Source organism: Macaca nemestrina, chromosome 1 (genome assembly GCF_043159975.1).
Source record: "Macaca nemestrina isolate mMacNem1 chromosome 1, mMacNem.hap1, whole genome shotgun sequence".
In the NCBI taxonomy this organism is placed as follows: domain Eukaryota; kingdom Metazoa; phylum Chordata; class Mammalia; order Primates; family Cercopithecidae; genus Macaca; species Macaca nemestrina.
In genome coordinates this window covers 189,765,177-189,778,493 of record NC_092125.1, presented here as the reverse complement: position 1 = coordinate 189,778,493, position 13,317 = coordinate 189,765,177, and the positions used below count along the sequence as shown (strand labels likewise).

The 13,317-nt window shown below is 54.7% G+C and overlaps 2 protein-coding genes across 26 annotated transcripts in view; both read left to right on the top strand.

The window, feature by feature from the left end:
* The window catches only part of LOC105494891 (ST3 beta-galactoside alpha-2,3-sialyltransferase 3), a 232,030-nt gene extending 225,734 nt beyond the window's left edge, over nt 1-6,296 (top strand). For all 25 annotated transcript variants that reach the window (XR_011621909.1, XR_011621903.1, XR_011621901.1 and 22 more), the window contains one exon: nt 5,273-6,296. Coding sequence is in view for 13 of the 25 variants with exons in the window: in XM_071094441.1 (XP_070950542.1) it covers nt 5,273-5,362 (90 nt within the window). In the remaining 12 variants the exon portion in view is untranslated. The remainder of the gene's footprint in view (nt 1-5,272) is intronic.
* A 131-nt stretch (nt 6,297-6,427) lies between these two features.
* On the top strand, nt 6,428-12,355 carry LOC105494888 (artemin). Its single transcript, XM_071094479.1, is given in 5 exon segments — nt 6,428-9,012; nt 9,239-10,833; nt 11,186-11,198; nt 11,201-11,347; nt 11,418-12,355. Coding segments are annotated over 4 exon segments (684 nt in total). The 5' UTR covers nt 6,428-9,012; nt 9,239-10,773; the 3' UTR covers nt 11,882-12,355.
* The last annotated feature ends 962 nt before the right edge of the window (nt 12,356-13,317 follow it).

Sequence of the window (13,317 nt, the reverse complement as noted above, 5' to 3'; positions counted from 1 at the left end):
TTGCTGCACTTTGGGCAAGAGATGGTGACTCCTGAACCAGATCTTTGGCTGAGACAATAAGGAGAGAGGTGATGAGAGAGGCGATGATCCAGATCTTTGGCTAAGGCGATTAGTCAGAGTCCGGAGGTCCAGGCTGGAAGTATAAGGCGATGAGACAGAGGCAAGAAATAGGATTTTAACTCAGTAGGACCTAGGGATTGCCTTGGTGTAGGAATGAGGTAAGACACTGCCTTCCCTGCAGCCCTCTCTGATGGAATCTTTTCATTTGCTTCCACCTGCCATATCTCTGTTGTCCCTCCATTACATGTAAAACCTCACTGGCTGTGAGGGTCCCAGCATCTGTTGCACCACACTCCATGCAGAGTGCTTAAGAGTGTAGCTTCGGCCAGGCGCGGTGGCTCACGCCTGTAATCCCAGCACTTTGGGAGGCCTAGGCGGGTGGATCATGAGATCAGGAGATTGAGACCATCCTGGCTAATGCGGTGAAACCTTGTCTCTACTAAAAATACAAAAAAGAGTGTAGCTTCTTGGCTGGGTGCAGTAGCTCATGACTGTAATCCCAGCACTTTGGGAAGCTGAGGCGGGTGGATCACCTGAGGTCAGGAGTTCGAGACCAGCCTGGCTAACATGGCGAAACCACGTCTCTGCTAAAAATACACAAATTAGCCAGGCGTGGTGGTGCATGCCTGTAATCCCAGCTACTCCAGAGGCTGAAGCAGGAGAATTGCTTGAGCCCAGGAAGGCTCAAGTGGAGGTTACAGTGAGCCAAGATTGCTCCACTGCAGTCTAGCGTGGGTGACAGAACAAGACTGTGTCTCAAAAAAAAAAAAAAAAAAAAGAAAGAAAGAAAAAGAAAAAGAGTATAGCTTCTCAAATCAAAAAAGATGACTTCAGGACCGTGGTTCAGGTGCTGACGTTAGATCTTCATTTCCTTATCTATCAAAGGGATGATAACAGCACCTACCTCCTAGGGTTTGGAAAGGACCGGATGTGATCATGTGTAAAAAAGACCTGGCACATAGTAAGCACTCAGAAATCTTAGCCATTATGATTACTATTTTACCCCTACTTGCCACTGTTATTTACCAATCCCCGGAAGAGGATTCACTGAGAATGTTGGTGCCTGGGTTTAGAATCCCTCTGTTACCTGGGGTGTCTCCCATGGGCCATTCAACACCTTGGCTTCCCCTCGCTTCACCTGCACTTGCCTTGGTCAGCTCACTCTGCAGGCCCAGCAGGAGTGTGTGGGATGTGGAGACACATGGACCAAGGATTGAATGCCGGGGATATGGAAGGGATGTCAAGGGAATTCATAAAGGAGACAGAGGAAGCGGGAAGGTGCCACATCGTGGAGGCCAAAGGAGCAGTGTTCCAGGAAGAGCATCTACAATGTGGTGCTGGGAAAGCCAGTAAGAGGAGGGCTGAGAGGTGGCCGTCGGATGTAGCTGTTAGGAGTTACTGCTGACTGTGGTGAGAACCATTTCAAAGGAGTACTGGAGTGGAAGCCAGATTGCAGTAGCGAACAGTGAGTAGATGGCACCTACCATCTGTGGTTAGAGACCACAGATGTTGCTCGTGGTAAGGGATCTCTCAGGACACTTGGAAGAGAAGGGAGGAGAGACTGGGCAGTAGCTAGAGGATGACATGGCTTCATACAGGAATCTGTCACACAGCAGAGAAGTCCAGACTGGAAGTATAGATCTATGAGTTGTGAGCACAGCTGCTGCTTCAGATATAAGGATGAGATCTCCCAGAGAGAGAACAGAGAGTGAGAAGCGCAGCTCATCCTAGCAGGACCCTTGAACATGGATACTTAATGGTTGGGTGAGGAGCCAAAGAAAAAGAGGAGCCAAAGAAAAAGAGCTTCTGGCTGGGTGTGGTGGCTCATGCCTGTAATCCCAGCACTTTGGGAGGCCAACACGGGCGGATCACCTGAGGTCGGGAGTTCAAGACCAGCCTGAACAACATGGAGAAACCCTGTCTCTACTAAAAATACAAAAGTAGCCGAGTATGGTGGCGCATGCCTGTAATCCCAGCTACTCGGGAGGCTGGGGCAGGAGAATCACTTGAACTCAGGAGGCAGAGGTTGCAGTGAGCCAAGATCGCACCATTGCACTCCAGCCTGGGCGACGAGTGAAACTCCATCTCAAAAAAAAAAAAAAAAGCTTCTGAGAGTGTGGATTGTGACATGGGATGGGCATCCATACTCAGAATCAAGGGCCCTGGTAAGGCTGGAGACCCCAGGATGACCAGAATCCTCCACCAGCCACGGCCAGTTCAGAGCTCAGGGGAACTCGGAAGTTGTCTGCATAGACAGCAGAATTAGGAAAAGAGCACCAGAGAGGTGGCATTGCCGGATCCGAGAGAGCTACACCCAGGCCTGACTTTCTTGTTTATTTTTTATAATGGAACTTGTCAAGCATATTACAAGTACAGAGGATAATATCATGAATTGCCATGTTCCTGCCCCCCACCTTCCACAGGCATCAACAGGCGGCCAACATTGTTCCATCTCTTCTTTGTCTCATGCTCCTACTCCACCGATTCAAACAAGTCTCAGATACCATGTATCCCTCCAACCATAAATACTTCATTCAGGCTGGGCGCGGTGGCTCAACGCCGGTAATCTCAGCACTTTGGGAGGCTGACGCGGGTGGATCACCTGAGGTCAAGAGTTCGAGACTAGCCTGCCCAACATGGAGAAACCCCGTCTCTACTAAAAATACAAATTAGCCAGTGGTGGCGGGTGCCTGTAATATCGGCTACTTGGGAGGCTGAGGGAAGAGAATTGCTTGAACCTGGGAGGCGGAGGTTTCAGTGAGCCGAGATCACACCACTGCACTCCAGCCTGGGCAACAAGAGTGAAACTCCCATCTCAAAAACAAAAACCAAAACAAAACAAAAAACTTCATTCATTTTCTCTAAAAGATAAGGACTATTTTTTAAATTATTACACCTAAAAACATGAACAGTAATTCCTTAATATCATCAAATATCCAGTCCTCTGCTGACCTTTTAGCCCTCAGTGACTCCTAGTGGGTGCTGTTTACCCTGACCCATCAAATTGGTTACTACTTCTCCAGAGGAGTGATGAGGATGAGGGAGAAGTAAAGAGGCAAACGAGTTTCCACGTCTGCTTGAATCCTGGCCCTGCCATTCCTCCAAGCCTCTGTTTTCCCTGTAAAACCTGATTTCATTCAACAAATATTGAGGCACCTACTCTGTGCCTAACAGTCCCTGCCCTCAAAGAGAGACAGTGAGCCAAATGTTTACATCGTCAAAGAATGGGGATGAGTCACCCAGGGATCCGCAATGAGGAGGGGCAAGTGCAGATGGCAGAGTATGACGACAGGAGCCTTGAAGGGGCTGGAGGGCTTTAGGGAGTCTGGAGGGACAATGGGGTATAAGGAAGACCCTGCCTTTAGAGGCTGTGGACTGTGGAATGTGAGGGAAGAAACAGTCAGCACTGGAGAGGGAGTCTGGGGGCACTGTCGTTCAGGGCAGCTGGGTTTGTGGTTAGCACAAGAGGTTGAAGGGAATGCTGAGAAGAGGAATACTGGGAATTGGGCTGATGACTGCGGGAATTGGGCTGATGACTGCCTGAGTTTCAGGTGTAAAAGATTTGGAAGGTGGAGAGGGTTGACTGGAACAGAATAAGGGCTAGACAGAGCCATAAGTTATTTTTTAAAAATTCATTTATTTATTATTTTTCAAAAGATGGGGTCTGGATATGTTACCCAGGTGGACTAAGCTCAAATGATCCTCCTGTCTCAGCCTCCCAAGTAGTTGGGATACAGGCACAGGGCACTGCATCCAGGTCACTTCTCAGCACCAGTAAATAGTGGCTGACCAACATGGTGAAACCCCCATCTCTACTAAAAATACAAAATTAGCTGGGCGTGGTGGCACACACCTGTAGTCCCAGCTACTTAGGTGGCTGAGGCAGGAGAATCGCTTGAACCTGGGAGGCAGAGGTTGCAGTGAGCTGAGATCACGCTGCTGCACTCCAGCCTGGGCGACAAGAGTGAAACTCTGTCTCAAAAAAAATAAATAAATAAATAAAAAATAAACAGTTATGGTGAAGCTCAGTGCTGACAAATGCAACAGAGAGGTCACTTGGGGACAAACTCTGATAAGGCTATTGTCATTCATCCATTCATTCAATCAAGCCTTTTTCATCAAAGTTTTCTGGTGAGAGTCCTGGGGTTAGGAAAGGACCCTATGCTGGGTACAGTCTTCCCCAGAAGCCTCTTCTAGTAATTTTGAAATATGTGACATTATTATTAACTATAATCAAATGTGCTCACCATAAAAAATTAGTAAGTAGGTGAGGTTGGCTTGATTTAATTATTCCACAATGTATACATCTATCAAAACATCACATTCTTCCCCCAAAATATATACAATTATTCTTTCAATTAAAAATTATTTTTAATTATTATTATTATTATTTATTTTTTTGAGACAGAATCTCTCTCTGTTGCCCAGGCTGGAGTGCAGTGGCACGATCTCAGCTGACTGCAATATCTGCTTCCCGGGTTCAAGTGATTCTCCTGCCTCAGCCTCCTGAGCAGCTGGGATTACAGGCACTACCATCACGCCTGGCTAATTTTTGTATTTTTAGTAGAGACGGGGTTTCACCATGTTGGTCAGGCTGGTTTGAACTCCTGACCTCGTGATCCGCCCATCTCAACCTCCCAAAGTGCTGGGATTACAGGCGTGAGCCACCGCACCCGGCCTATTTTTAATTTTCTAAAAAAGATTCGCCATCTCTCTGCAGGCCCCATGGCTCCTCTGATCTGGGAGGCAGGATTTCATCCGCCACCCCCAGGCCTGGAGAGTAGATTGCATCAGGCCAGCGAATGACTCAGCCACCCCTTGCTATTGGACTTCAGTGACTCACACTGCCTGCCCACAGGGTGTCTATAACCTAGGTGCTTCCTGACAAGAAGTGGCTTGAAGTCTGTGGGAACAAGGTCCTTCCACCAGCACTGAGGAGGGAGGTTGGGAAGCCTAACGGTTTTCCTGGGACAAGGAAAGGGGTATGAAGGTTCTTTTTTCCCTGCCTTGGGAAGGGAGGAGGATGAGCTGTGGCACTCCTAGAGCAGGGCCATCATTACCTTGAAGATACAACTGATTACCAGTATCCGCCTTCAGATTTCCACGGTCACAGAGTATTGGAGAGTGGTGACTGGAAGAGGGCACCGAGCCCCAGAAGGGGCAGTAAAGGTTTGAGCAAAGGCCCAACTGATCACTTCATCTCTCCTTTCAGTCCTGGACGCACAATATTCAGCGAGAGAAAGAGTTTCTGCGGAAGCTGGTGAAAGCTCGCGTCATCACTGATCTAAGCAGTGGCATCTGAGTGGGTCCAGCACACGGCCATAGAGGCCCAGGCACCACCAGGAGCAGCAGCAGCCAGCACCACCTACACAGGGGTCTTCAGACACAGAGAAGGACAGTGCCAAGGGTCCCAGGGGCAGCAAGGCCTTGGAGCAGCCGGAGCTGTGCCTGCTCAGCAGCCAGTCTCAGAGACCAGCACTCAGCCTCATTCAGCATGGGTCCTTGATGCCAGACGGCCAGCAGGCTCCTGGCTGTGCCCAGCAGACCCAGCATGCAGGCAGGGGGACACTGGGCAGCAAGGCTGCTGCCAGAATCACTTCTCCAATCAGTGTTTGGTGTATTATCATTTTGTGAATTTGGGTAGGGGGGAGGGTAGGGATAATTTATTTTTAAATAAGGTTGGAGATCTCAAGTTGGGTCCACTTGCCATGCAGGAAGAGGCCCACTAGAGGGCCCATCAGGCAGTGTTACCAGTTAGCTCCCTGTGGGGCAGGAGTGCCATGACCAGCCTGTACCTTGCTCTGGGGCTACAGGGTGGTGGGCAGGATCTCAAGCCAGCCCCCTCCAGCTCATGACACTGTTTGGCCTTTCTTGGGGAGAAGATGGGGTATTCCCACTCACCAGCCCTAGCTGTCCCATAGGGAAACCCTGGAGCCGTCCCTTTGGAACCAACAAGACCGCCCCAGGGCTACAGCAGAACTTTAAAGCTCAGGAGGGTGACGCCTGGCTCGGCCTGCTGGGAAGAGCTCCCCTCCACAGCCGCGGCTGATCCGCAGGACTACCGCAGGCCTGGACTCACCAACTTGCCACATGGTCTAGGTTTCAGCAACAAGACTGCCAGGTGGTTGGGTTCTGCCTTTAGCCTGGACCAGAGGGAAGTGAGGCCCAAGGACCTTACCTAAGCTGTGGCAGCTGTCCCAGGCCACCCCCGTGGAAGCAATAAAGCTCTTCCCCGAGCCTGGTCTCTTTTTGCCTTCTCTGACTTTCTGGAAGAAACAGGAACCTAAAGCCTCAGCAACTACGCCAAAACCTCGGGCCCTCTTTTCAGTCCACACAGTCCTGGGCCCCTTTCACTTCTTGTGTCAGTGCAGGACCTACGTAGCCATCCAGAGGCCTCTGGGCATCTCCTGTATCCTCTTTGCTTTGAGACCAGAGGTTTCAGGGCACACTCTTAGAGGAGACAGAGGCACAGGACTGGAGTCCTAGGACATTGCCTTGGGGTTGCCACAGCCCCACCTCTGGAAGGGCAGGTATTCCTGCAAGCACAGGAAAGATGTACTGCTGAGCCCCTGCAGGAAGCAGAGGCCCACAGACCTACCCTACTACCGACACCCGCCCTCTGGGAAGGACATGCCCCACCCCCCATCATTAGCACAGAGGCACACCCTCTCCCTTCAGCTCCCCTCTAGGCATCGTCTGTCATACTTTAGAAAAGATGTCACCTCGCCTTCTTAAGAGTCCTAGAGTCTGATCCCTCTCTTCCCCAGCATCCCCAGGCAGGCCTGAGAATGGACAGACCAGACTGTCGCCTGCACTTGAGGTCATGAAGTGAGCTTCCTATCACACTGCCACTGGCAGGCAGTAGGTGGGGTAGCTGGCCCCTGCACCTCTCTCTCACCCACCCCAATCTAAGAGTCCAGGCAGCCCTGGATTGCCCTCCCACTGGTGAGCCCTAAGGCTGCAGTCCTGGCCATCCCAAGGACCAGCAGCCTCCCACATGCTCCTTCCCACTGTGGCTGGCCTTAGGCAGAAGCAGGGGGTAAGGGAGGCCCTGACTGAGGGACAGGTCAACCCAGAAACCTCCTCCATATTCTACTGGAAATAAGGTCACTACCATGCACATGTTCCTGCCTGGATGGTGCCCCATGGAGTTGCACAGGGCATAAGCTGAATGCCCATAAGAGGTATTGCTGGCTGAAAAAGCCCCAAGGCAGGTGCCCCAACTGAGCAGCCGGTTGTGGGAGGTGACAGAGCAGATTTCTCCCTGCTTGGCCTCCTATCCCAGGGGTCTCCTGGCACACCTGCAGCAGCCCCACCACCTCCAGCAGCAGTTCTCTGTGGTCTGACTTCTAGTCCTCACCACTGCAGGAAACTACTTTCAAACAAGCTATGGTTCTGAGCCCTGGCCATGCACCAGAATCACCTGTGCAATCTGAAAATTGCACATGTCCACCCGGAAGGTCTGATTTCAGTCTAGGTTGAGGCCCGGATGTGGGTAGGTTTTAAAGGTCCTCAGTAGTTCTGAAGCATAGCCAGGGTACAGCCGGTCCACACTCATCCCCAGTACTCTCATCCCTGCCCACAGCTTCCAATTGCCAGTTGGTTGGCAATTCCCAAATTATCTTTGACAGCGCAGCTCTCTGTGCTTCCTTCCAGGCTACAGATTCACCTGCTTCCTGAACATTTCCATTTGGATAATCCACAGGCCCTTCCAACTCAACATGTCCAACACTGAACTCATGAGCCCCTGCCTTTCCTCCCAGGAACCGGGATGTACCCCTCCCCCAAGTCACCCCGCCAAAGGCACACTTTTGCAGGGCCTGCCTACCTACCTCCTCACCCTATCCAGTCAGGCACCAACAAATTTTCAAAACTGCGTGTTCCAGATTGGGGCCTGGTAGCCCCACGCTTCCCTCGCGCCCTGCATCAGACCTCATCCTCTTTCTGCAGCAGCCTCCACCTTTCTCTCCAACCCCATCCTCTTTACTACAGCCAGAGTCATCCACAAAAATAATCTGTCTGATCACACCATTCTGCTCAAAACCCTCCCATGGTCCCCAGTGTTAGGATCTTTCCATCCATGTTACTCACCCAGCCCTCACCCCACTTGCCAAATTGCCATAATTAGGCATCTGAAATGCTGTCCTCCAGCTACCTACTTCAAGCCTCAGCTCAGATGTTCCTCCTCTGTGACCCCTGCCTTCAGCCCTCAGTACCCACTTCTGCCAACACTGCCCTTGCTGTGCCCCAGTGACCCCCGTGTTTGCAAGAGTGTCCATACTCCAAGCCCTAAGCAGCACAGGAGGTGAGCTGTGCGGAGACTAGAGCAGAGTCAGACCCTGAAAGCTTCTGCGAAGAGGCTTAGCAACCCAACGAGGCAGGTGAACTGGCCGCTGAGAGAAGAATCGGGTGGAGCAGAGAGCAGTTGCTGCAGGGCAGACAGCCAGGACCCCCAAATCTGCAGGCACCAGCAGTCAGCCGCCCCACGCAGGGACCGGCCTTCCTCTTGCTCCCCGCCCTCACTCACTTTCTCCCGCCCTCGGCCCGGCCTCCCGGCTCTCTACTTCGCGTGTCTACAAACTCAACTCCCAGTTTCCGTGCCTCTCTACCGCTCGAGTTCTCTGCTCTCCATATCCGAGGGGCCCCTCCTAGCATCTACCCCCCTCCCAACCTCGGGGGACCTAGCCAAGCTAGGGGGGACTGGATCCGACGGGTGGAGCAGCCAGGTGAGCCCCGAAAGGTGGGGCGGGGCAGGGGCGCTCCCAGCCCCACCCCAGGATCTGGTGACGCCGGGGCTGGAATTTGACACCGGACGGCTGCGGCGGCGGGCATGAGGCTGCTGAGGGATGGAGTTGGGCCCGGCCTCCAGACAAGGCCCGCGGGCTCCGCCAGCAGCAGGTCCCTTGGGCCCCAGCCCTCGCTACCACCCGGACCTGGAGCCCCACACCCGAGGTAAGCCAGCCCACTTGCCTGTTTCTGGTGCCAGCCCTGGATGGACGCTCCTGGGCTGGGGGAGTGGACAGGACCACCCCCCTGATCTCCTTTCTTGCATCCTCCCTCTCTTGGGCCCTCGGCACAGTTCTCTGCCCCTCCCAGGTCCTCAGTCCCTCTTGTCGCTTGTTGCACTGTGCTGGCCTTGCCGGCCCACGGTAATGTGACGCTCCCGCTGCCGCTACAGGGTGCAGACTGGCTGCCAAGGCCACACTTTTGGCTAAAAGAGGCACTGCGAGGTGCACAGTCCTGGGCATGCGCCGTTTGAGCTTCGGGGGAAAGCCCAGCACTGGTCCCCGGAAAGGTGCCTAGAAGAACACGGTGCAGGACCCCGTGGTGAGTAGCGGGCTGGTGGATGGGGAGGCAAGGGCTAGAAAACCAAATGGCCCTAGACCACAAGGAGGTAGGAGGCAAGGCCTGAGCTGCCCTCAAGAGACCTGCTCCCGGGCTCCCCCTAGCGCAGAGGGCTCCTAAGGCTGCCCTGCCTGCCTTTCTCTCCATCACGGAGAACAGTCACTGGCCTGGCCCGGAGGCCCTGTTTCCACTTAGCCAAGAGTCGCACACCAGGACCTGGAGGACCACCCCAGGAAGGCCTGGGGGTCTGTTCCACAGGTGTGCAGGCATTCTGTGTGCTAGAGGATGGGGATGAGGGTGGCAGCTGGGACCCAAGAGGAGATTGGCTAATGAGGACTTATGAAGGCTCTGGGGCCCCAAAAGGGTGTTTGGGAGTGCCAGAAGTGGGAGCTCAGGAGAGGCTGGCTGGAATCAGGAACGATGGCTCAAGGCGGAAACTTCTAGGAGCATGACTACACTGCCAGATCCATAGAAGGCTGGGAAGGGGACAGCCCTAGACCAGCTCTCAGGGTAGCTCAGCTCTCAGAGACCAGGCTGGTATGGAAGCCTAGCTGGCCCTCCTGGGAGTGGCTCAGGCCTGAGTGTAGCTGAGGGGATGGAAGAGCCCACCCTGCTTGGAATCTGCAGGCTTGGCAGGCTCTGCCCCCTGGTGGCCACAGGAAGCCATGGCCCAGGCCCCATGTTTTCCGAGGGTCCCACCATCCCCCGGCTCTGTGATCACTGGGGGACCCCTATGGTCAGAGGAGAGAACTCAGGTGGCTCTGGGTCCAGAACACAGTTCACAGAGGGGCAAGGTGAAGCAGCTCTTGGTGGGCAGCACAGCTTGAGGCTTGGAGCTCACTATCATTAGATAACTCTTAGAGTGACCAACCAGCACTCTCATTCTTCTCCAGGCCTCAGCTTCCTTTCCCGCAGCCTGGGGTGAAGGCCTTTGCAGGACCAAGTGTGTCCAGCTACAACTCCCTCCAGCCACTTCCAGCATCTCCAGCCCTACAGCACAGAGCAGGAAGGTTCTGGGAAAAGAGGACCCCTCTCTCCCCTCTAGCTGTGTGACCTTGTAACCTTAGACAACCTCTGAGCTTCTCTGAGCCTTGTTTGCTCATCTGGAAAAAGGGGATTAAACCATTTACCTCATGGAGTTGTGAAAGAATAGCTGCAAAGCACCTAACACATAGCAAGGTTCCCAGTGCAGCTACTTCTGCTGAGTTGAGTTCAGCTGTCCAGGCCCCTTGTTCCTCACCTGGAGAAACTGGGGTGGCAGGACGGCCTCCCAAAAGATAACTCATCTCTTAATTTGCAAGCTGCCTCAAGAGGAGGGTGGGGGAACAGCTCAACAAAAGCTGATGGGCGCTCCTGGTGTTGATAGAGATGGAACTTGGACTTGGAGGCCTCTCCGCACTGTCCCACTGCCCCTGGCCTAGGCGGCAGGTGAGTGCTTCTCCCAGTGACTCCTACCTGGAGCTGAGGAAAGGCGGCTTGACCGGCGAGGGATAGCAGGGCTTGGCTTGCGCAGCGGTTAGGTGTGGGATGGGAAATGGTCAGGGAGGGACCAGGTGAATGGGAGGAGGAGCGGGACTTCTCTGAATGGTCGGTGCACGCAGGTGATTCCTCCCCTGGGCTCCCAGAGGCAGCAAACCCATTATACTGGAACCTACGCCCTTCCTGAGCTTCCCCTCCACACAGCTAGGAGCCCATCCCCGGCCTGATCTCAGCCCAAGGACAGCCCCTCCTTGAGGTCCTCCCTCCCCAAGCCCACCTGGGCGCCCTCTTTCTCCCTGAGACTCCACTTGGTCTCCCGCGCAGCCTGCCCTGTGGCCCACCCTGGCCGCTCTGGCTCTGCTGAGCAGCGTCGCAGAGGCCTCCCTGGGACCCGCGCCCCCCAGCCCTGCCCCCCGCGAAGGCCCCGCGCCTGTCTTGGCGCCCCCCGCCGGCCACCTGCCGGGTAGGTGAGAGGGCGAGGGGGCGGGGAGGGGCTCGCCCGGGACACCGCGCGTGACTAGGTCTCATTCCAGGGGGACGCACGGCCCGCTGGTGCAGTGGAAGAGCCCGGCGGCCGCCGTCGCAGCCTTCTCGTCCCGCGCCGCCGCCGCCCGCGCCCCCATCCGCTCCTCCCCGCGGGGGCCGCGCAGCGCGGGCTGGGGGCCCGGGCAGCCGCCCTCGGGCCGCGGGGGCGCGGGGCTGCCGCCTGCGCTCGCAGCTGGTGCCAGTGCGCGCGCTCGGCCTGGGCCACCGTTCCGACGAGCTGGTGCGTTTCCGCTTCTGCAGCGGCTCCTGCCGCCGCGCGCGATCTCCGCACGACCTCAGCCTGGCCAGCCTACTGGGCGCTGGGGCCCTCCGACCGCCCCCGGGCTCCCGGCCCATCAGCCAGCCCTGCTGCCGACCCACGCGCTACGAAGCAGTCTCCTTCATGGACGTCAATAGCACCTGGAGAACCGTGGACCGTCTCTCGGCCACCGCCTGCGGCTGCCTGGGCTGAGGGCTCACTCCAGGGCTTTGCAGACTGGACCCTTGCCGATAGCTCTTCCTGCCTGGGACTCTCCCGCAGAGTCCCACTAGCCAGTGGCCTCAGCCAGGGACGGAGGCCTCAGAGCTGAGAGGCCCCTGCCGGCGAGTGATGAACATCATCCCTGGACAGCTTGAGGGACAACTGACTAGCAGCCCCAGAGCCCTCACCCTGCCATCCCAGCCTAAAAGACACCAGAGACCTCAGTTAGGGAGCCCTTCGGACCCACTTCTCACAGACTCTGGCACTGGCCAGGCCTCGAACCTGGGACTCCTCCTCTGATGAACCCTACAGTGGCTGAGACATCAGCCCCCGCCCAGGCGCTTTGGGGACAGCCTTTGAAGGACACATATTGCAGTTGCTTGGTTGAAAGCGCCTGTGCCGGAACTGGCCTGTACTCACTCATGGGAGCTGGCCCCTATTTATTATTTCTAAGTTATTTATTTACTTCTGTGGCTTGTCAGATCCTTTTCCTGGGCAGTGGGGGGCTGGGGAGAAGAGGCTAGATGGAGATTATGCCTTGCTGATCGCATTCGCACACCTCAGGCTGACTCAGAAATCACAGACCTGACCTGGATCTCCGGCCCCCACCCAGCAGCTCCGGGATGGGAGGAATGGAACACAGGCAGGGGCAGGGCAGGCAGCAAGGGTGCAGTCACTAGTCCTGGCAGGCTGCTCACTTGGGCCTGGACTTACCTCTGGGGAAAGAGATTGCAGAGTCTTCTGTGGAGAAAGCCCTGTCTATGTGACCTGTGGCATCTCTGAGGCCCCCGCTTAGTGTAAAGACACAGAGAAGCACCCATTGTCCCACCCCACAGTCATTGATCAGTGTCTTACCATCCAGGGAATTGTCTTGAAGATACCTTGTCAGATATACACATGCCTCTGCTTGCAGACAGTCCAGCATGGTTAACTCACTATCCACATTCCATGAAATAGCCCAGGGCATGAGGGCATCTGAAAAAAAGCTGAGGGTTGGGAGAGGGTGCGGTGGGGTGCTGGCTCCGGTGAACGAAGCACAGAGCTCCATGGGGATAAGGAGGCAGGAAAGGATAAGGGCCCCAGAAGGATCTGCATCTTGGGTGATGAATAAGAATAATCATTAACTCAAACAAATATTTATTAGGCACCTATTATATGTCAGATACTGATTATATGACAGATGCCAAGGATACAGAAGTGAAAACAGACATGATCCCTGCCCTTGAGAAGCTTCAACCAGGAGAGACAGACAATAAGTAAACAATTACAGTAAAAATTAGTTAAATTCAATTTAGCAAGTGGCATGAAAAGGACAGGAAGCTGCCAGGCGCGGTGGCTCATGTCTGTAATCCCAGCACTTTGGGAGGCCGAGGCAGGCGGATCATGAGGTCAGAAGATCAAGACCATCCTGGCTAACATGGTGAAAC